At 36.5% G+C, this 25,228-nt stretch overlaps 1 protein-coding gene across 1 annotated transcript in view; it reads left to right on the forward strand.

Annotated features, from left to right (window-relative positions):
* Positions 1-25,228, forward strand: part of DMD (dystrophin) — a 2,004,585-nt gene that overhangs the window by 1,347,437 nt on the left and 631,920 nt on the right. Inside the window, exon 48 of the mRNA XM_082716529.1 lies at positions 18,228-18,392. Coding sequence (XP_082572655.1) covers positions 18,228-18,392 — 165 coding nt within the window. The remainder of the gene's footprint in view (positions 1-18,227; positions 18,393-25,228) is intronic.

Below are 25,228 nucleotides of genomic sequence, written 5' to 3' on the forward strand. Positions count from 1 at the left end.
TTCCATGGTTCACCTGTGACAAATATATGAATTAATACACTCTGGAATCTTGAGTAATTTACATAAAAGTGATGATAAATAACGTGACTTCAACTTTATAGTTCTAATTGCAGCCTCAGTTGATATGGTCATTAGAAAGCGTCACTGTATCTTTGGTTTTAAGAGTCTCATCACGTTGGAAAAATAAAAACGTTTGTCCAGCAGAGTGGCTCTAAGGGGCAGGTGTGTGTGTGTGTGTATGTGTCTGTATCAGAAGGGTTTCCACCTCAGTGTATAGCCTCTGGGGAATGAATCAGGATTAGAGAAGTTAGGAACATGTTCTGTATTTGCCTTTCAAAAGAATGTGTTTTCTTTTTTTTTTTTCCTTTAAGTTTAACACTATCCTGATGCCCTCAAACTTCTGTTGTCTTCTGCATCTTGGGATTTGAGATACTCTAGATTTATCTCACTTGCCTCTGCAAGTGGCGGCTTCCAGGGTCTGAGAGCAACTGTGTCTCAGCTCTCTCTTGGAAACCAGAGCTTGTCGTGTTGCCACATCGTCAGGAATGTAGCTGCTGGAGCTTTACTGGAGCTCAGAGACATACCTCCTGCACCAGCAAAGCTGGAAGAATTGTTAGCCATTTGGTGTTGCTTGTTGCACTAGAGTCCATGACATGGATTATCTGGCAGAAATCCTGGCTCTGGAGGAAAGTTGTTTCCTGTAAATAAATGACTGAAACACCATGGCAGTTGATTGTGTTAAGCCTGTATCCAAAATTGCTTTGTTAGGCTCTATTATATTGCTCATTATCTTGCTGTGAGGAAAATTAATCTTACATCTGCTTAGGGTGACAAGGTATCCTGTTGTTACGGGATTTTCCACATTTCAGGCCTATGTCAAAGGCTCCTAATAAACCCTCAGAGAACATCTTTTATGTTCCCAGGCATTCAGGTGTCAGGCCAATACACAGTCTTTGTCTCCTTTCAACTCAGGGACACACTCAGGGCTGTGTACGTTGCTCTCTTCTCTGCCAGAGATGAAATTTATTCATAGAACATTCAAGCTAGAGAAGGCACCTCGGAGTTAGTCTCATCCAGTCTTTGCATTTCTCACCTGAGTAAATGACGCGCCAGAGATACAGACCAAATGGCCCCAGATGATGCAAATAGAGGCAGAGGTGGTATTAGAACCTGGGTCCCTTGACTTCCAGTCCTCCATTATCATCCCTTAACCCAATGCCAGATTGATTCACATTTTCTGTCTCTGGTTCCCCTTTCCCAGCCACAGACCTCTCTTCCTTCCCCTGGGTTGTTCTGCTCAGCCCTCATGCAGAGGAAACCACCACCAGGCTGCCTCATCTGAGACCCGGGAGGACCCCGGTCTGTATTTCTCTCCTCCCTGCTTTTCCTTTTCTCTTATGTGACAATAACCTATTCTGTGTGTAGCAGTGCCTTTGCTCAGTGCTCACCCCTCCTGACAGGACATAGGTGAAAAACAGAGTTATGTGTACAGCCTGGAGGCCAAAAGACAGAGCAGTGATGTGCAGATGAAGCTACACAGCCCTGGTTTCTAGGTACCACATGGTTGGGAGATAATCCCAGGGGCATTAGCAGGCACACTCAGTGAAACATGGGAGCCAACAAGTAAAAAAATGGAATTAATACACAGGAGGTTGCTTCATCCCTGTGAGTGTAGAAAGCATATTGGGGACAGCTGGACCCATCCGAGACAAGCTCACCATTGTTCCTTCATACCGCTTGCTTAAAATATTTATTCAGCATTTATTTAGTGGAAGCAAAAAGAACTTGATTTTCTATTCATAAAAAAAAACCTTCACCTCTTACTTTTTCTTAAAATGAGCAACTTACATACTAAAGGTCATGCGACTTTCATTATACACATGGATTTTCTTTCATTTAGTGGGTTTTTTTTTTTTTTTTGCCATTTCTAGATACATAGCACTATTCTATACCAGTGCTGTCAAATGGAATATATAACACAAGCCATGTATATAATTTTAAATGTTCTGGTAGCTATGCTAACATGTAAAAATAAACAGGTGAAAGTAATTTTAATAATATATTTTCTTTAACTCAGTGTATCTAAAATGGTATCATTTTGACATTTTAATCCGTATAAAAATATTGAAATGTTTTGTACAAAGTCTTTGATATTCACTTTGTATTTTACATGTATTCTCATTCTCTGTTCCAAATAGCCACCTTCCTGAGGCTCAGTAGCCCCATGCAGCTAGTGGCAAGCATGTTGCCCAAATCAGTTCAGGGCTCATCAAGGCTAACAGTAACTTACAAGATATAATAACAATTTTTTTTTAATTTGTTCTTCTGACTTTTATGTTGGTTCATCATTTTCATTTTTTAGAGTCTTTGCTCCAGTTTCTTTTGCTTTTTCTGAATCATATAACTTCTGGGAAACTAAATGGAAAGATGTTAGAGTTAAATGATAATATAGATAATTCAGTCTTGCTAGACAGTTGTCGCTTGTGATATTGAGGTCCCAGTTTCAGCTGGCTAACCTTGCAAGCTTTAGCTGGTCCCAGGGGGGGAATGGCCCTGCCAAATCTGGTATTTGCAAATACTAGCCACAGAAACTTCCTTAACAACAGTTCAGGAGGGTGATAAGGTTTTTTTTTTTTTTTTTAATTTCCTGTGAAGGTTGCTGTCCTCATATATTTTCAAAGTTACCCGAGGAGTTTGCCCAGGAGGCAGGAGTTCATGGATGCTGAGTTTAAAAGTTTTTCTCTTACATTGAACCCTGGGCACCTCCCTCAGCCACCCACCCCTTAAAGCAGCTCTGGGAGACAGGCAGGGAAAAGACTCAGAAGGAAAGGAGACTTGAGTCAGCAACGACATGGTCCTCCAGAGCAGGGTCGGCAAACCCTGTGAAGGCACAGATGTGCATTACGTTAGGCTTTGCAGGCCATAAAGTTTTGCCTGTGACTGCTCTGGGCTGCCTTGCTAGTGTAAGGCCAGAGGTAATATATAAAGAATGAGCGCAGAAGGGTTCCAGTATGACTTTATACATGGACACGGATTTGAATTTCGCATGATTTCCATGTGTCATGTGCTTTTGAACTGTTATTTAAAAATGTAAAAAAAAAAAAAAAAGTCATTCTTAGCTCTCAGACCGTATAAAAACAAGTGGCAGCTGGATTTGATTCATGAGCCAGACTTTGCTGCCCCCTGGCCTAGACTTGTTCAAATGGGCTGATAGCAACAATACTGGCAGAAAAATAAGTAGTTTGGGCCTTGCGTTCTGCTCAGATTTTTTTGTTTTTTTGTTTTTCGTTTTCTCCAAAGAAATCCAATTTGTCTTCTTTTTCAAATTTCTGTCTGTGCTCCTCTTCTCTTCTGGCTAGCTGGAAGAGAGCTACACACCCTTGGGTTTTATTCCCTTTCTTCATTATGTCTGCAGAGCTAGTAAAGCTTCATCTTAACATACACTAAAGACACATCCTCTCTTTTTGTGTTCAAAACAAACACCCCCCAAACATCCCTATTTCCAGGAATAACTATTTTGTATCATATTAGTTTCTTATTTATCAGTAAGATTAAAACTCCTGGGGACTTCGATTTTCTTCATAGGCATATTTCATTTTATAGATAATGCAATATGCATTTACTTCATGGTATGAAGAAGAATAATGCCTCCATTAACAAACAGAGACTATTGCACAGAGAATATATAGATGTGAGTTATGCAGATTATGCCATTTGTTACAAAAATATTTTTTAATCTTGATATTTTTAAACACAATAAAATGATTCATTCAGAGGAAGGGAAAGAAATAGAAGTCTTTTTTCAATGTGGTGATTTTCTTTCTTTTAGAGGTGAGCGTTAAAAAAACAACAAGCTTTCTACCAGAAACTGTTGAGATTAAAAGCAGCAATTCATTGTCATGTCACATTTGTTTATGTACTTGAGCATTCCTGGATTTTTTTCTAAAATATTTTGTTCTACTTTAAAAAGAAATCACAAGGATTGTTAAGGCTTTTAGGTACATCAGTCCTCAAGCAAGCACTGTAGTATTGCTTCTAGCACTGTCCAAGATAACCCTTTGCAGTGATGGATATGTTCTCTGCCTATGCTGACCAAGAAATTGTGGCTTTTGAGATTGGAAAGGTAATGACTACAACTGAGGACCTGATTCTTAAAAATTGTATTTAATTTTAAGTAATTTAAGTTTAAAGTTATGTTTAAATTGTTATATTGTTTTTTTTTGTTATATTGTTTCTAATGGAATTTCTAAAATTGAGGATATGTGATCATGCAGTGTGTTTTTCACCATTTTTCTCTAGTAATTATATTCTGAAATGTCATGATTTGTATGTTAACACAGGAGAACACTCTGGTTTTTAAAGCTTCTGTTATTAAAATAGCTAATCTGGGGGCAGCTGGGTGGCTTAGTTGGTTAAGCATCTGATTCTTGATTTTGACTCACATCCTGATCCGCAAGTGGTAAGATCCAGTTCCACATTGGGCTCTGTGCTGGGTGTAGAGCTTGCTTAGTATTCTCTCACTCCTTCTCCCTCTGCCCCTCCCCAACCCCCCTCTTTCTCTTTCTCTCCCTATAAAATAAAATAAAATAAAATAAAATAAAATAAAATTATAAATAAAATAGATACTTTTTCCTGACAGCTCAAGGATGATCTTAATAAATATCAAGCTATTATAATTTGTTATGACTCTTGGGTAGATTTACACAGATCCTGGCTTAGTTTTTGTTGATCAAACAAAACACACACACACACACACACACACACACACAAAATAAAAAACCAGTGTTTCCTAACCATCCAGAGCACCTTTATGTACATCAGCCAGACTGCCACTCTGGTCCCTTCAGCAAATAAGAGCAAAGACTGCTGACAAGAGAGTGTGAGAATAAAGTAGTTCTTTCCTTGTTCTGGAATGAGTATGAGATGGGAGTGAAGGAGCGAGAAAAATGTGGGGTTAATTTTTACCAACACATTTTGTGGTATATGTTGTATAAATTATGTGTTAACTTCTTTGTATGTTTTAATATCCTCAGTTTTAACAGTATGTGATCAAAATCACATTATGTAGTATAGAGTATGTGAGTAGGTAGATAATCAGGTGGATGTAAATCCCTATCAAATCCATTTTAGAAGATAAATGATAGCTATTGAAGTTTGGGCAAATCAATTTCACCAATTCACTTTACTTGTCTAATGCCTCTGGGAGCCATTACAGAGCTGGTTACCTAATGTTAGGGTAGGGTAAGTTTAAATCAAGGTGAACAGTCAAAAAATATTTTTTCCAAGAACTATTATGTGTATTATTAAGGATTATTTTACTACAGAGTTATTTGCTTATTTGTAAACTGAGAAATTAATGAAGGAAAATACTGCTCATGAACACCAAGGTTTATTTAAAAGCCAATATGTGTTTAGTGTGGTAATAAGGGCCCAGTTCTCCAAGGATGGCAAACCTATTTATTGTACATCAAATTTTACTGACTTTGAAATCTCCCTAGGAATGTTCATTTACTTCATCATGTATTATGTGTTTCAGATCTTTAGCAACAATAACAAAATCCAAGTGTGTTAATGAAGTGGTTATGCAATGAAACTAATACACACCATGTTCTGGCACAGGAGATTATACTCTTACATTCAGGTAAAACTGAAAACAATATAGAAAATACAGATCTTGAAACACTGTACTTAATAACCACATGGTTTTTTGTTTGTTTGTTTAATTTGACAGACAGAGATCACAAGTAGGCAGAGAGGCAGGCAGAGAGAGAGGAGGGAGCAGGCTAAGCCACCCAGGTGCCCCAATAACCAGGGGCACCAGGGTGGCTCAGTGGGTTAAAGCCTCTGCCTTCAGCTCAGGTCGTGATCCCAGAGTCATGGGATGAGCCCCACATCAGCTCTTTGCTCAGCGGGGAGCCTGCTTCCTCCTATCTCTCTCTCTCTCTGCCTTCCTCTCCCCCTACTTGAGATCTCTATCAAATAAATAAATAAAATCTTAAAAAAAAAAAAAGAAAAGAAAATCCACTTACGTTTCAAGGGAAATCCCAAGAGCTATGCCATTGGAGGGTGATTGTCCTGAAAATAAATTATAATTGGTCAGTTCAAAATTATACATGGATTTATAATTTTTAAATGCCTGATGGCATATAACCATAATGTATTATTCACTTTAATATTCATTATTATTTTATTAAATTTCCAGAGGGAGAGAAAATAAATGACCTCCTAGTGAGAAATACTTTACCATGAGACCAGTTGTAAAAAATAATTGAAGATTGTGGCAGAAAATATATCATTCCTAAGTTCTGGCTCCCCAGTAGTTTTAATTTATTGAGGTAGAAAAATATGCAAGATGAAATGAGGTCCCCAAATGTTTCATAACAGATGCATTTTATCCAGAAGACGATAATGGTCTGCTTGAATTATTCAATTAGTATTACTAAATTTTAGAAGGTTTTTAAGAATTATTCTGGTTGGTGGCAAGGCAGTATTTGTTTAAGATGCATTCAGAGTGCACTGTTATTTAGTTGTCATTCAAGGTATGGTGGGGTTGTTGACAGTGAAGGTTTATACTTAGCCATACAATGAGCAACTTGAATCAATTAGAAAACAGTACATTTGTGGATAATAAATAGGGCAGTGGTTGGAAGAAAAATAGTTACTAAGTGACTATTCATTGAATCAGTTGCACAGGCAATGTTTCTGTCAGTGCTGTAATTAATACATATCTCATCTCTTCTCCAGCTCCAGAATCTATGACATCAACATAACTGACAACAATAACAACAGAAATATGTCAAGAAATGAGTCTTCTACCTGTGTTTCTTAGTCTTCTTGACTGACTAGATTTTACCCTTTCATACTCAGGTGTACTCAGATCATATTTCACCAGCCTAGCTGCCAGGCAAGACCTGTTCTTGCTGCTCTAGCGATCCTGGGCATTCACACACTGTCTAAATCAGGAAGCAGAAGTATAAATGCAACATATATGAGAATATAAGCCCTCTGAAAAGAGTGCTGCCTTTAATCCTCAGCTTTACCGTCTGTTTTCTTTGTTCTATTAGAAAATGATTGGTGTGTGTGATTGTTCATTTAACAAGGGCTATACCACCTAGGAGAAAGTGTATACAAAGATGAAGCATTCAATCATAGTTATATCTGTAAAATGTGTGTGGTGTGCTAGTAGTTCTGGGTGTGTGTGCTTTCAAGCTTTCAGGGAAACATAAGGGAAGAAGATACAAGTAGAAGGAGACTAGTAAAATAAGGAAAAAAGCAGTACCTGACAGGGCCTGATGAAGTAGCACAGATAATACATGCTACAGAGTTTATTAGAAAGAATAATTATTTCCATCCAGGGGGATTAGGCAATCTTCTCTGAGAAGATGGCACTTTCATTATCCAAAACATGAAGAATGAAAAAGGTTTTATATCTGTCAATTAGGAAAAGAGATATTTTACTGAGGAAAAAGAAGACATTTTAATGGTAGAGTAGACAATGACAGAGGAAAAGAAGGCAGTCAGGGGGCATGCCCAGAATAGTGAGATTACCATTTTACCAAAATGGAGTTTTGTTATTAGAAAGATGTGAATAGTAAGGTCAGATGAGGTCAGATTGTTGAGGGGCCTTTTTTTTTTTTTTTTTCCAAAAGCAGGCCTAAGAATTGGGAGACAATTGGGAATCAGTCATACGATGTAAGCATGAGAATAAAATGAGGGGCAATTTTGGAAGTTGAATTTAGTAGTTGCAAGGACAATAAGACTTCATCATCCCACATACTTTCAAAGTTGGGAAGAAATTGTGTAAGATCCAATAAGTAACTGAGGAAATTTATTCCAAGAACTGCTGTGAAAGAAAGTAGACTTTCTTTTGTGTTCTTTTCAGTATGTTTTCTCAAAGTCCTGTGGCTAAAAGGAATGGAAGGCAAATTAGTACAGTGGATAAGTGCACATATTTCTGAGCTTGACATCTTGGGTTCAAAGGCTAGCTGGGTTATCACTTACTGTCTGTGTAAACTTGGGCAAATCACTTAGCTTCCCTTTGTCAATTTTCATCTGTAAAATAAAGATAATAATAGTACCTACATCATAGTGTTGTTACAATTAGATGTTGCTATGTGTTAAAAAACAAAACAAAACAAAAAAACAGACTACTCCTTGGAGCATTGCAAGGACTACAACAAACCATCTATTTCTACAAGACAAGTATGTATGTATACCTAGATTTAAGACAGCCATTTTCTGATTTAAAGTAGTTCGTGTTCATTGCAGACAAATTTATAATGCAAGTGAGAGGGCCACCTTAGTGGCTCAGTTGGTTAAATGTCTGTCTTCGGCTCAGGTCATGATCCCAGGGTTCTGGGATCAAGACCCACCTTGGGCTCCCTGCTCAGTGGAGAGCCTGTTTCTCCTCTCCCTTCGCCATGCTTGTGTTCTCTCTCCCTCTCTCTCTTTCTGTCAAATAAATAAATAAAATCTTTAAAATAAAAAAATACAACTGAGAAAATATGACCTATTACCCAGAAATTAAAACTTCTAATTAAAACCATGTATGTTTTCCCTATTATTAAATATACATGTATGTCACTTATTATACATCCACAGAGTATTTAACTGGATGGAAGTTCCCTGACTTTTAACTCATACCTTATTGGTGAGTGTGGAAGCAATTTCAGATGTTTCCCATCTGTAAGTGAGGCTGTGGCAAATATTCTTGTGATTTAACGTGTGTACGCATCATTGTTGCCTTATGATAAAACATGAAAAGTTGAATTTCTGGTCTAAGTGTGAGAATATGCTTATATTTGAATATATATTGCAAAACTCTACCTAATCCACTCCTAGCCCTAACCTTCCCAGAGGAATAGTCCACCTTACTCTCTAGCATTTTTTGAGAGGGCCTGAATGCTTGCACTGTTGCTATTACATGACATCGCTATACTGTAATACAAGAAGTTTAAGAAAAAAAAAAATCTTTGCCAAATCAATAGGTACAACCTTACCACCTCACTGTTTGACTTTGATTTCTGTGGTTTCTAGTGAAGTTAAACAGTCCTAATAGACTTGGAGGTCAGTTATAGTTCTTTCATAAATTGTCCGTTTGCAGTCCTTGTTCATTTTTTTTTTCTGTTGAGTATTTGTCTTTTTCCTATTGATCTGAGAGTGGTTTTGTCTTGAGTGTCTGTCAAGGCATTTAAGTCAAATTGCCTTCAGTTTTTATTTTTCTTTTGTTTGTTTGATTTTTTAATGTAAGGAAGCTTTAGATTGTTATGAATATAAAGCAGTCACTTTATGGTTTTAAAATGAAAATTACAACTTTTACATCAAAGTTGTAAGAATATTTACCCATTTTTTCATTATTTGTATGGCTTTATTTTTTTACATCAAAATTTCATTCACCTGGTATTTAGTTTGAAATTGTATGAGATAGAAATTTTTAAATTGAGCTAAAATTCAATCAAGTATCATCTATATTTTTAAGTATGAAAGGTTCATAATTTAGCATTTGTCATTAAATTCTTTGGAAATAATGCTAATTTATCATGAAAATTGCTAGGTATTTAAATTTACAATTCTCTCTTACCATTTTTATTTATTATAACAACTTATTTTGTCTATGTCTCTATTTTATTTTTCATTTAAATTTGAGTTAGTTACTGTATAGTGTAGTCTTGCTTTCAGGAATAGAATTTAGTGATTTATCACTTAGATGCAACCTCCAGTGCTCATCCCAGCAAAAGCCCTCCTTAATGCCAATCACCCATTTAGTGTATCCCCCCTCCCACCTCCCCTCCAGCAGCCCTTAGTTTGTCCTCCATAGTTAAGAGTGTTCTATGGTTTGCTTTCCTCTCTTTTTTATTTTTTGTTTTATTTTATTTTATTTTATTTTATTTTATTTTATTTTATTTTATTTTATTTTTCCTTTCTTCCCCTATGTTCATCTGTTTTGTTTCTTAAATTCCACATATGAGTGAAATCATATATTTATCTTTTATTGACTGACTTATTTCACTTAGCATACCTTCTACCTCCATTTACATCATTGCAAGTAAAGCGATTTCGTTCATTTTGATGACTGAGTAATATTCCATTATATATATCACCTCTTCTTTATCCATTCATCAGCCATGCATGCTTTGGCTATTGTTGATAATGCTGCTGTCAACACTGGGGTACATGTGTACCTTTGAATCAACATTTTTGTATCATTTGGATAAATACCCAGTAGTGCAATTGCTGGGTCATAGCATAGCTCTATTTTTCACTTTTTGAGGAACCTCCATACTGTTTTCCAGAGTGGCTGCACCAGTTTGTATTCCAACCTACAGTATAGGAGGGTTCCCCTTTCTCAACACCCTCGCCAACAACTGTTGTTTCCTGAGTTGTTAATTTTAGCCATTCTGACTGGTATGAAGTAGTATCTCATTGTGATTTTGATTTGTATTTCCCTGATGACTAATGATGTTGAGCATCTTGTCATGTGTCTGTTGGCAGTTTGGTTGTCTTCTTTGGAGAAATGCCTATTCACATCTTCTGCCCATTTCTTAACTGAATTATTTTTTTCTTGGGTTCTGAGTTTGTTAAGTTCTTTATAGATTTTGAATACTAACCCTTTTTCTGATATGTCATTTACAAATATTCTCTCTCATCCCATCAGTTGTCTTTTAGTTTTATTGATTATTTCCTTCTCTGTGCAAAAGTTTTTATCATGATGGTGTTTCAGTAGTTCATTTTTGCTTTTGTTTCCCTTGCCTCCATAATGTGTCTAGTAAGAAATTGCTGCAGCTGAGTTTGAAGAGGTTGCTGACTATTTTCTCCTCTAGGATTTTGATCGTTTCCTATATAACATTTATGTCTTTCATCCATTTTGAATTTATTTTTGTATATGGTATAAGAAAGTGGTCCAGTTTAATTCTTCTGCATGTCACTGTCCAGGTTTCCCAAGGCCATTTATTGAAGAGACTGTCTTTTTTTACACTGGATATACTTTTGGACTTTGTCAGAGATTGGCTGACCATACAGTTGCAGATCCATTTCTGGGTTCTTTTTTCTGTTCCATTGATCTATGTGTCTAATTTTGTGCCTACCTATGTCTCTATTTTATTTTTTTATTTTTTTTTAATATAATTTTTTATTTTTTATAAACATATATTTTTATCCCCGGGGTACAGGTCTGTGAATCACCGGGTTTACAAAGAGCTGGCATGATATTTTCAGAGCACTAAATGAGAAAAACATGCAGCCCAGAATACTATATCCAGCTAGGCTATCATTGAAAATAGAAGGAGAGATTAAAAGCTTCCAGGACAAACAACAACTGAAAGAATTTGCAAACACCAAACCAGCTCTACAGGAAATCTTGAAAGGGGTCCTCTAAACAAAGAGAGATCCTACAAGTGGTAGATCAGAAAGGAACAGAAACCATATACAGTAACAGCCACCTTACAGGCAATACAATGGCCCTAAATTCATATCTCTCAATAGTTACCCTGAATGTTAATGGGCTAAATGCCCCTGTCAAAAGACACAGGGTATCAGAATGGATAAAAAAACAAAACCCATCTATATGTTGCCTCCAACTATCCTATGTCTCTATTTTAAAACGGATGACAAATCTACCAAATGTAGAAGATACTACAATTGCATGAAGATCATTTAATCATGGGATTGGGTTACTCATCCAAAAATTTATTCAGTAAGCATCCTAATTTACCTTGTAATCCCTATATAATAGTCTTGAATTAACAAATGTCAAATAGTACTTTTTTGTGTTTTTGGTATGTTTATATACATGCATTTCACTTATATTGGTTATATTAAAGTTTACTTTTAAATGCATATATCTCATTAATAGTAATAAGCAATACAGATATAGATTATTCTGATAAATATTAAAAGCTTTTGAAAAGTATGAATTTCAATACTCCATTTTTCAAATAATACATTAGATTTTGAAAGATTACAGGAAGTGTGTTTTGGCAGGTAGGAGAAAAGGAAAGTTAAAATTTGGAGTTAGGAAAACACAGATGTTTAATGCTATATTTTTGTGACTCACTAGTAACTTTAGGAATATTATTTATAGTTGTGAGCCTGAATTTCCTCATTTGTCAGTTGTAGGAAAAATAAATATATTTCATAGAATTATGGATGAGATTAAAGGAACTAATATAAATAAAAGCTGTCATATCATACCTAAAGCATATTGAAAATCTAAGTCAAAATGGTAATTTTATTGTAGCAGATATTTTAGAGGGATAGCCAGCCACCCAAGCAGTATTACCCATTTCTTTATTTTTATTTAACATTTAAAACATAAAATATGTTTGTAGTAGTCTGTGTAGTAAACTTATAAAATGCAAAAATATATCAACAATTACATTAAAATGATCTTTAATTGGTAACACCTCCAAAAAATTATGGTTAATAGTTTTATGTATTTCCAATCATTTAAAGATACAGATAAAAAGACATATGATAGATACTGATATGCCAAATATATACAGAAAATCAAAGACCTAATTTATGTGTCTTGTGTAACTTTTACCAATTAACATATCCTGAATATTTTCAAAATAGAATGTTTTTCATAGTGTGTACTTTAAAGGATGCAAAATCCAATTACTTAGATGTAATTTTTCCCATTTGAGGGATTTTGTTTCAGTTTTTCACTAGTATAAATGACAGAATTGGATATTCTCATCACATGTCTCTGTGTATATCTCTGATAGTCCCCTAGGAAAATTCACAGAAGTAAGATTTTGCAGTCGAATGGAATGAGTAATTTTTTTTCTCCTTTCAAGTTTTTATTTAAATTCTGGTTAGCTAACATAGTGTAATATTAATTTCAGGTGTAGAATTTCATGATATATCACTTACATACAATGCCAGACACCCACTACCCATTTAGCCCATCCCCCCCACCCACCTCCTGTCCAGTAACCCTCAGTTTGTTCTCTAGAGTTAAGTGCATCTTTTCTGGTTTGCCCCTCTTCCCTTTTCCCTATGTTCATCTGTTTTGTTTCTTAGATTCCACATATGAATGAAATCATATTTGTTTTTCTCTGACTCATTTCACTTAGCATAATACACTCTAGCTTCACCCACATCATTGCAAATGATAAAATTTCATTCTTTTTTTATGGCTGAGTAATGTTCCATTGTATGTATATATCACATCTTTATCCATCACTTGATGAACATTTGGACTCTTTCCATAATTTGGCTATTGTTGGTAATTGTGCTATAAACCTCGGCAAGCATGTATCCCTTCAAATCAGTATTTTCATATCCTTTGGGTAAATACCTAGTAGTGTGGAGAAAGGGGAACCCTCTTACACTGTTGGTGGGAATTCAAACTTGTATAGTCACTCAGGAAAATAGTATGGAGTTTCCTCAAAAAGTTAAAAATAGAACTACCCTAGGATCCAACAGTTGCACTAGCACTTAAAATTGATGGATTTTTTTTTTAAGTTAGCGTACCATGCTACTAACACCCACATCAGTAATTAGAACATTACCCTAGGAGCTTCCATCATGCTCCTGCCCAGTCATTTACCCTCTCCCAACCAGCCCCTCACCAAGGACCAGCTTGCTTCTGACTTCAAACACTTGTAGGGTATATGTATTTCTAGATCATCTACTCCCTACTTAACTGAAGTGGCACCATTGTCAAAATTAAGTAAGTGCATATAGTCTGTTCTCACAGCAGGACCACACAGAATTAAATATATTAAATAATGATATCTGGTCGTAAACATTCTTAAACTTGGTTGTTCTTCAAGATTGCATTAGATATTCTTGGCCTTTGGTATTTGCATATATATCTTAAAATTGGTGTGTCACTGTCTATTAAAAACTAGCTGTTGTCATTTTAATAGAACTTGCACTGAATTTTTAGATTATTTGAAGAGAGTTGATATCTTTACAATATAGAATCTTCCAGTTGGTTTCTCCCAATAGAGGAACAAGGTATACTCCTTTATTTTTTTTACTCTTTCCTTACTCTCTCAGACATATTGGTAGTTTTTAGGGTAGACATCTTGCTCTTTTGTATGAATTATCAAATTACTCCCTACAAATGTAAGAATTTATCTTCCAGCAAACATTATAAGAGTGCTTATTTTCTAGAACTTTGATTAAGTACCTTTGACAAAAACCAATACAATAGGCAAATGATAGATTATTATTGCTGTTTTAATTTGCATTTCACCGATTACTTAGTTGTTGGACTTTTGTTTATTGGCTCTTTGCATTTTTTGTCAAATTCCTGTTTATATTCTTTATCAAGTTTTCCAATAGATTCTATATCTCATTTCATTTATTGAAAAATCTTTTTAATATGTAATATTATAACCTATATGATAGATGCTGCAAGTAGTCCCAGCTGTCATTTGTTTTTAGTTCTGCTGATTGGCCTTAATTTTGAATGAGCAGTACAAATATTATACTTAGTAGTTTATTCACATTATTTTGTTTCTAAAAGGCTTCCTCACACCAAAATTTTATTCTAGTTCTGTTATTAATTTTTTTATACTTAACACTTTAATTTTTCTAGAATATTTTTGGTATAAGATAGGAAGTAAGTGTTTGATATCTGTTTATTTCTAAAACAGACACCTCTGTTTATCTTATTATTAAAATTTCTACACATTTGAAATTAAAATTCAGAAATTGAAAAAAGGGAAGCTAATCTTGTGTGAAATTAGGGCACGAATTGGTTAGATACTAAGTTGACACATGAGGGAACTGAACGTGTTTAATTTTTTTGCTTTTACCACAGGGAATATGTCATATGAAGAGCACGGTTCCATAATACCTAAAAATTTTTTTGGGAAAAGGATGCATTTTACTATTAAATGCTGTCCATATTTTGATAAGAATATGAAGTAGTAAGTGTAATAGTAAATAATTTTAAGACACATAAAAACTGACACAAGACCTACTCGTATTATATATCATAAAGTAATTATGTTATCTTTCTCCATGAACTATGTAGAAGCCATCAGTTTCTGAAGATAACTTTTTTTTTAAGATTTTATTTATTTATTTGACAGACAGAGATCACAAGTAGGCAGAGAGGCAGGCAGAGAGAGAGAGGAGGAAGCAGGCTCCCCACAGAGCAGAGAGCCCGACGTGGGGCTCGATCCCAGGACTCTGGGATCATGACCTGAGCCGAAGGCAGAGGCTTTAACCCACTGAGCCACCCAGGCGCCCCTCTGAAGATCCTTTTGAAGGTGTGGGGAATCAAAAAACTAGAGGTCAGAAGGTTTCAAATGATACCCTACCATTAGCTAAGTGATATTGTCTTAGAAAAATAATCACGATTTTGGACTGTTGGCTTTAGATGTGTTACATCCTACTAATAAAGATTTGTTATTAAAATATATATTCTCAGCCATTACTTTTGGTAGGAAGAAAAGTTGGTAGTTTCCCTTTCTACATTAATTTATTTCTCTGTAAAGGTAATACATTTTATTTTGCAAAAATTTAAAACTGTAGTGAAAATCTTCTGCCCCATCCATCATCTGCCATAACATCACCATTGATTTTACTTGCATAAATACATCTACAAGATAAATTCCTAAGAGCAAAATTCTGGGTATAAGGTTACATGCATTTTGTAGATACTGACAAGTTACCTTCCACAATGGGTACACCCGTTTGTCTATCCCACTGGCCATATATAATCATTTATTCTCCATAACCCTGGCAGCCTAGTGTGTTCAGACTTGGATTTTTGTTGGATCAAATTTTCAGATCTCTCATTACAACAAAGTTTAGCTTCTTTATGTTTGTTTAAAATCAATTTATGTTTTCTTTTTTGTGGATTGTCCTTTTTTTAAATTTATTTTTTATTTATTTTCAGCATAATAGTATTCATTATTTTTGCACCACACCCAGTGCTCCATGCAATCCGTGCCCTCTATAATACCCACCACCTGGTACCCCAACCTCCCACCCCCTACCCCTTCAAAACCCTCAGATTGTTTTTTCAGAGTCCATAGTCTCTTATGGTTCACCTCCCCTTCCAATTTCCCCCAACTCCCTTCTCCTCTCTAATTCCCCATGTCCTCCATGCTATTTGTTATGCTCCACAAATAAGTGAAAGCATATGATAATTAACTCTCTCTGCTTGACTTATTTCACTCAGCATAATCTCTTCCAGTCCCATCCATGTTGCTACAAAAGTTGGGTATTCGTCCTTTCTGATGGACGCATAATACTCCATAGTGTATATGGACCACATCTTCCTTATCCATTTGTCCATTGAAGAGCATCTTGGTACTTTCCACAGTTTAGTGACCGTGGCCATTGCTGCTATAAACATTGGGGTATAGATGGCCTTTCTTTTCACTACATCTGTATCTTTGGGGTAAATACCCAGGAATGCAATTGCACAGGGTCATAGGGAAGCTCTATTATTTTTTTAAAGATTATTTATTTATTTATTTGACAGACAGAGATCACAAGTAGGCAGAGAGGCAGGCGGGTTGGGGGGGAGCAGGCTCCCTGCTGAGCAGAGAGCCCGATGTGGCGCTCGATCCCAGAACCCTGGGATCATGACCCAAGCCTAAGGCAGAGGCTTTAACCCACGGAGCCACCCAGGCACCCCAGGAAACAGACTTTTAACTGTAGAAAACAAATTGATGGTTACCAGAGGGGAGGTAAACAGGGAATGGGTGAAACAGGTGATGGGGTTTGAGGCAAGCATTTGTGATGAGCACTGCGTGTGATAGGGAAGTGTAGAATCACTATATTGAACACCTGAAATTAATATAACATGGTGTGTTAACTGTACTGGAATTAAAATTTTAAAATGTTATCTATTATAACATGATCTTTTATAGTGGATGTATGTTGTAGCATTGTGTTTGTGCTATAATGTAATGTTATATTATTAGAATAGTATTAATCATATCATAAAGACTTGCCATTACAGATTCACATTCTTTTTTTTTTAAGATTTTTATCTATTTATTTAATAGACAGAGAGAGATCACAAGTAGGCAGAAGGCAGGCAGAGAGGGGGAAGCAGGCTCCCCGCTGAGCAGAGAGCCCATTGTGGGGCTCGATTCCAGGACCCTGAGATCATGACCTGAGCTGTAGACAGAGGCTTAAACCATTGAGCCACCCAGGCCCCCCGCAGGTTCACATTCTTTATACCATGTACCTGTTTTGGTCCTTGACAATAGGAAAAAAATGTCTTCAATCTTGCTTATCCTATCTCCCTACTTACACTTGAGCTTAAGCAATAATCATGCAGTGACTTTATTGTCATTTACTATCATGCAGGTTATTGCTCTCAGTTATTTACAATGAATTACCTTATTTAATCCTTATAGTGACCCTGTGAAGCAGATACTGTCATTATCTGCATTCTGTAGAGAAGGCACTGGGAATTAAAGAAAACTTTGCTGAAGTGTTGGGAAAAAACTAGAATTAAAACTAAGCAGCCTAACTCTAGACTTCACAATGTTGAACACAGTATCTTACTCCTTCCCAAGGTATTTTATGTTTCTCAACCCCAATGTCATCATCCATTTATAAAATGGGGAAAAGAATAGTATCTGTATCATAGGATTGTTGGTTGGGTTAAAGAAGGCTGTAAATGTGAAACTTACTAACGGTATTTGTCATATTGTAAGCCCTTAATAGAAATAGCCTATGATCATACTGGTATATTCTACTCTAATCCAAATGTCTTTTTTTTCCTTTTTATTCCAGTGATCTTGTTTTCTTTTACTCGTTTATACTTAGACCCACAAACTATAGCCTACCTCCCCATTTTATTTTGTGCATAAAAAATTCCCTTGCATCGTTTTCCTTAAAATACAAGAAAGTTAGAAGGAAGTATAAAGACAGAATATCTGGCATCTAATATGCAATACCACTATGTTTAGTAAATGAGTGATTCAGTGGAGAATGTATTTGTTTACTTTATTGGTTGGAGTTGGGTATGCATTTGTGTGAGTGTGTGTTTTGAATTCCAAAAAAAAAATAGTCTTATTGTCTTTAAAGCATAGTATTTGGGGGAAGACTATTAATAAATCATTTGTAGTACATTAATTAAATCCTAACATTTAACCCATGAGAGTAATCCATTTCGTCCTGTAAAACACCAAATTCAGTGAATTTCTATAACATTTTAAAGCAAATAATTTTAGAATATATTTATTTTTTGCTTTTTTATTTAAACCATGGGAATCTTCACCTCTTTTTTTTCCCTTCAGGTTTCTAGAGATTTGCCTGAGAAACAAAGAGAAATTGAGGCACACATAAAAGACCTTGGACAGATAGAAGAGCAGTTAAATCACCTGCTTCTGTGGCTGTCTCCTATTCGGAATCAGTTGGAAATTTACAATCAACCAAATCAAACAGGACCATTTGACATTAAGGTACGGACTCTTTGCTTTAAATATTATTTTCTAAAAAATGGCAGTCACTCAACTAAGTTTCTCATGCATTAACATAATCACCATTGTTGTTATAATGTTAATAATAATAATAGTAAATTGACTAGCATTTATTGTTTTCTCTTACAGCACTTACTAGCAATAATGTATTCATTAAACTCTTTTTTTAAATATTTATTTATTTATTTATTTATTTGACAAAGAGAGAGAGAGAGAGATCACAAGTAGTCAGAGAGGCAGGCAGAGAGAGAGAGAGGAAGGGAAGCAGGCTCCCTGCTGAGCAGAGAGCCCAATGTGGGACTCGATCCCAGGATCCTGAGATCATGACCTGAGCCGAAGGCAGTGGCTTAACCCACTGAGCCACCCAGGTGCCCCCTATTCATTAAACTCTTATAACTGGAATGCCTTCAACATCTTTGCTACTATGACCCGTTTGCCATCCCTACTTTAATCGCACTCAATATATGTTTGTAGACTCCTTATCTAAAACTAAAGTTGTTTAGGACATTAGGTGCCTACCAAATACAGTATAGGCTCTTTAGTAAATATTAGAAAACCCTCTCAGGCTGTCTGCAGTTTACCTTTGTATCCTTTTTTTCTGCCAGCAACCTCCCTTTATATTCTAGCCACAACAAATTATGTTATGTTTAAATGTATGTGGTTTCATGTCATGTTTGTGTCTTTGATCTCTCTTCCTTAAATTACTTCTTCCTCCTTTGTTGGCATGATGAACTTTTCTATATCCTTCAAAACTCAATTCAATGTCTTTACTTCTTTAAAAGTTTTTTTGATACCCCAAGTAGAATAGAAAGCCCTCTTAGATTTCTTATAAACCTCTGTGTCCATTTTCTGTTAACCTTTGTACACTGACTTACACATAAATTTTGCAGACCTGAGTACATCATGACACTCTTCTTTGGATACAGAGGGCTTCTTCTTACTTACCTGCCTCATTCCCCTCCTTTCTGAACACCCCCATCTTAGGGCCCAGTGTCTGATGGATACCTGTATTTTTTAATCAAAGTATAAAGGTGGTAATGAGACACCCAGAGTGGTAATGAGGTGCCACAGGTAAACCTACTGCTCTAGACCAACATGCCAGTTGGACCCCACCATCTCCTCCTTTTAGTGTCCCTGTGGACATTGACTGTCCCTATCTTCTCTCTCTTCCCAGGAGCATATTCCAAAGACTTATCCCAACTTGATTCCCTGCTTTGCATCTCCTATGGGCCAACAACATTAAACAGCTAATCACATAAAGCAATAAAATTGAAATCTCAACCTCTTGATTTATGTAAGCATGGGAAATTTCAGACTAAATAAGTAACATCTTAAGTAAAGTTTTACTTTGAGTTTACTGACCCTGATTTTTCATTTTGCTTGCTTTCCAAGGTTAACACAGCCTCGTGCTTTTTATCTCCATGTAGGTGCTGTTTTGCTGGGAGATAAGGCAAGGATAAAATAAAGTGTGAGGATATTCTAGAGAAGAGAAAGTCCAAGTTTAGGAAAGATGGGCTTGAGTGAGATTAAGGAGAGAGAGAAAGAGAGAGAGAGAGAGAGGCTGGGAACAACTAAAATGAGTTATGTTTGCAAAGTGCACTCCGCTACTTTCACCTTACCTCTTCCTGCCATGTATATGCACCATTCTGTTAGCAACTCCCGAGCACAGATGATAATACCATGTACATCACAGATAGACATCATTTTGCCACTGCAAAACCCAGGCTGCTCATCTAGTGGCATGGTCTTCCATTCAAGTTTAACAAATAAGATCAAGTCACAGTAGTCTTTACCCAAACAAATTTTAGTTGGTTTTATGAAAGTATCCAGGACAGGGAACAACACAGTTGGTACAGTGGTGACACAGCAGAGGTCTTGACACCAGACCCTGGATTCTGATGCACTATTCATCCTGTGTTTGGGTTAGGTGTAGTCACAGGAACAAGACTGGTTGAGTGCAAAGCCATGTCATCATTCAGGGAAGCCACCAGTCCTGGAAAGCCTTCACTGTTTTTACCTTGCTAGCACAGTGCCCTCAGTGGTACTTGGGGTACAGTCTCCAGTGCAACTGCATCTCCTTGATGCTCATTTTTCAGTGGTCAGTCATCTCAACAAAGACATAGTTATTCACTCCAACAAGCAGTAACCTCAGCCATATTCTCTTGGTTCTAGCATAATCTTAAGTATTTCTTGATTCAGTATTATAAAGAGGAAGGCAATAATCTCTTTGTTCCAAGTCAGAAGGAGCTTTCTGTAACTCACAGGCAAAAGCACATTCCTTTACTTTTAAATATAATCTTTAGTTAAAATGAGCTGCTTCATTCAAGTAATAAAAAATGTATTCAATATTAGCTATCTCTGTACATGGAATATATTTAATAGGAAGGATAACAAAATCCTTTGATGTGAAGGGATGTTATTGACTGAACCCAAGTGACTTTAGTCCCAGTCTCAACCTCCCCACCCACACATAATTGTTCCCAAATATGGAAAACTTGTGTTGGCCATTTGTTTGCCCATAGCCCATACATCCATGCCAAATAAGTCCCTGCAGTTTAGAGTGAAAGCTCCTCTCAGCTGTGTTAATCACTTTCCTTTATCAAAGCTACAAGTCCACACTCTCACTGCTGTGTGTACTTTTGGAGAGTCATGATATTTGCCTCCTGCAGCTTGGTCTAAATCACTAAGGGGAGAGGCAGCTGCTTTTTCCCTGGCAGTAAAATTCCTTGGCTTCAGTCCTCTGCGCATATTCTGAGTTTCTCATATCTGGAGTGTAGATTTCAAAAATATTCCCTTAGCCTTTTCCTTCTTCCCTGTGGCTATATCCAAGGCAATAAAGATCATAAAATCATATATATGGTGACTTGAGACATTCTCCCTATAATTCTCAGACCCCTAGCTTGTAATCAGGAAATAGCAACCTGTGTGATTAATACTAACTTAACTATTTCTTTATCCCTCTTTGTCTAGCTTCTATCTAAATTCACTGCCTAATAAATGATTTATTAAGATTGCTCAGAGTTCTTTTACTATAAGATATGTGATTTTAGTCTGTACAGCCTGGTATAGCTCTCTATTTAAAGAGATTAAACTTCTTCTTTTTCCAGTCAAAGAGAGATGGAAAAATGGACTTTAAACTACTGAAAACCAAAAATAGTTTTTAAATACTTTTGTGGACATGACCATTTTTTAACACCGAGAAAGAAACTCCTTTCTAAAATCTTAGGAATGAGTGAGTGCAAAGAAAGTAGATGCACAAGGACCCTCCAATTCCTTTTTTTTTTTTTTAAAGATTTTATTTATTTATTTGAAAGACGGAGATCACAAGTAGGCAGAGAGGCAGGCAGAGAGAGAGAGAGAGGGAAGCAGGCTTCCTGCGGAGCAGGGAGCCCGATGCAGGGCTCGATCCCAGGACCCTGAGATCATGACCCGAGCCAAAGGCAGCAGCCCAAACCACTGAGCCACCCAGGTGCCCCGACCCTCCAATTCCTAAATGTAAAAAAATTGTCTTTGTCTGTCCATGGGCGCCATGGCTACCTCTGAAGCAAAAGAGCCTAAGGCCTTGACATCCAGGTCATTTGTTTTCTCTAGTCAAACTCAGAGCACCTGTTAGAAAAATATGTAATACCCTCTGTGAGCCTCAGTTTTGCCTGCTTGGCACTTCATGCTTATTGATGAAATGCAGCTAGCTATGTAATGAAACCCAAATAAAAAAAGCCTTAAGGGCTCTGTTCTAATACATTGTTTATGCTGGAGTGAAAATTGACTGCACATTGCTTGGCTTGTGCAATTTACTCCCAAAATATTCCTATTCAGGAAATCCTGCAAATAGCAATACTCATCTTGAAAAATCACCTCACCGAACCCTTAGCAAACTGAGAAACATAATCAATGAGATTGTGATGTAGAAGGTGAAAATTAGGCATCATCACAGACCTTTCCCTTTAGTCAGCCCACTAGAAGGCATGCCTTTGAATTTAGATTTTCAAAGATACTCTCAATTTAGACATAAAATATGTTGATTTCAGATTTTAGAAATGATAATTGAATGCAAAGAACAAGGGACCAGTTAGAATTTCTCTAAAGGGTCTTATGTTTTTAATCTTTAATGAATGCTGTCAATAATGAGCTGTAGGTATACTATTTATCTGACATAAAACTGCCTAACTACTGCTTTCAAAACTTTGTGTGAAAATATGAGGGGAGGCGGGACACGTAATGTTACGTTAAGTCTTACTGACTGAAATACCTTCATATTGAAGATGGGAAAGTTTTCTTTTTCCCTTCAAGAATGACTTTGCTTCTGTGATCTATAAATAACATGACATACTGTTCTGTTGGCTCTTCCCTTCCATGTAAGAAAATTAATTGCCCATAATCACGAGTCCACAAAGAAAACTTTGTGGACACAATTAGAGTAACTGAATGATAAAGTATTCGAGCATCCAGACCCTTCTGCATGTGTGTTCATGTTGCTGTGAGTGTTGTCAAAAAAAAAAAAAAAGCACTGGATAACTTAATAGGCAAGGAAGACTTTATTCAAGGGTATTGAAATAGGAGAGAGAGACTGAAGTCAACTCCACTGAATCAAAAGGCAGCAAATATTTTAATCACTGGGATGAGCTAGTGTTAAAGTACTGGGGGACACTAGTGGGGACATTGGTGACTGTGATTTGGCCTTGTGTGTTTGCTAATTGTCCCTTACTGAAGGGAGGTTACTATCCCCCTCCAACCCACACTGAGATGAAAAGCCAGTTAGCCTTCCTACTTCCACTACTTCCACTTCAATGCGGTGGCTGCCAGCTATTTGAGAAAAACATTCAGAGGTGGTAAAAGACTTATTTCTCAAAGAGGCAGATGAGGAATTTAAAATTGAAAATTTTCTCAAGTGAAGGCATGAAGAAAAAAGAGTTCAGGCCTATAATCAGGAAGAAACCCATCTAATCCTTCAGTCAACATTAAAGAGAATGCCAAGGCCATCTTTGTCACTGCCTTCTTTTGTCCAAGGGAAGCCAGTTTTCCCACTGAACAGCTTGGGAAAGGTACTCCAAGCCAGTTATTTCAGAAGCTTTCTGTTGTTCAAGGACTACTTGAACTGAAACTTGATAGCAGAGAATTTTGCAGCACAGTGTAAGCAATTAGGTATTTAATAAGGGGTATTTTCTATGGTAGTAAAAAGAAAAACAAAGATTAATGGTTGGAATCAACTATAAACCCAGTTTCCAAGTCCAGAGGGCAGCCAATGAAGAAGATTCCTGGAGGCTGGGCTGGAAACATCTTTAGATGGTGATGTGACAATGGCAGTGGCCATTTTATGACTGAATATTTGGGGTGACAGCACAGACATCAGAGAGTTTTTATAAGATTGTCCACGGTCATAGCTATTTCCTGTAGCAGAGCATAAAAGCTGTGGGACTCCCAGTGAGCTTTCTGAGAAGCCCTTATAGGCAGTGCTCCAGGCATGCAGGTTGTCCATAGGTAATTCACTGTGCTGACGAGTCCTTTGAAGCCAGTATCAAGTGGTCCAGCTTCGGCTCTCTGGGTTTCTTTAGAGCCTGAGAGGAAAGTTCAACTATAGAACAATCTAGGATCTCTATAATGCTCTAAGTAGTTAGCTTTTAGTTCTCAGTGATGCCAGGTCGGGAGAAGAGGAGAAGAAAAATGGAAACACGAGTTTGGAAAGTTGTAGTCAGATATTGAAGGAAACTAAAGGAATTGAAAATTTGGTAAGGATGAACAAAATGTGTGAGACAGTCCAATTTGCAGGTCGGTAACAATATCACATAGTTTACAGGGAAATAGGAAAGAGCTCAAAGGCAAAGAACGAGACTAGAATCAAGGACTACTTGAACTGAAACTTGATAGCAGTGCTCCAGTGTTCCACTGAAACATAATTTGGGTTTTTCTACAGTCACCTCCCATGTGATCGAAGGTACTCCCAGTATGATTATTATTGTTTACCAAATAAAGCTGGACTGTATTTATGGAAGTTCAGCAAGGATAGTAGCCAGCTATACGGGCTTTTCAAAGTCTGTGTTGCTGTAAATTTTTATGAAGAATCTCAGATTTGACTTTTAAAAGGTTCATGAGATTAGAAATCCATGCCAAGAACTTGCCATGAGATGTTACCTGCAATACCTATAGATTGGGGTGAATTTTTCTACTCTGACAGACCTCAAAATATCCTAAGGCTTCCTGGAACTGCCAGGAAGTGACCTTCCTTATTTACCTGTAAGACTGGACATCCCATAAGACAGGCTCATTTTCTAAAGAGAGGGCTTTGTAAACATTATCTCCAAAGAGTATACTCTGGCTCTTTAAAACTATCTGGTCATATCCAATTTTGTGTATATCATTCTCAAATATGACATTCCAGTCAAATCCTTGGTTATATAATCAATTTTCTCAATTATGTCCTGTTACAAGAAAGACAGATTCTTATTGAATCTGTGCAAATAATCATATTGCCAGGAAAATAAAATTACTCTATAGGAGTTTATGAATTCTGGAGGCAGGGAGAAAAAGATGAATATTTCATTTCTGTTTATAAAAGTATAATCTACTAAATTGATCTGAGATAGAGATGGCTTAAGAAAAAAGAAAAAAGGAGTTCCTTGTGTCAAGAAAACAGAACATTCAAGCATCAGCAGTAGTCCAAACAAAAGCCTTAATCAAGTGATTCGTCATCAGTTCAATCACTTCTCTGTAATTGATTGTCGTTTTGCTTGATCTCCAGCTAGCAGTTTCATAAACCCATCAGATTCTCCACTGGAGTTCCAGAAATCCTGATTCGGTCAAAGCTATTTAAGCAAAGCAGC

This window comes from Mustela nivalis, assembly GCF_964662115.1.
Source record: "Mustela nivalis genome assembly, chromosome: X".
NCBI lineage: Eukaryota > Metazoa > Chordata > Mammalia > Carnivora > Mustelidae > Mustela > Mustela nivalis.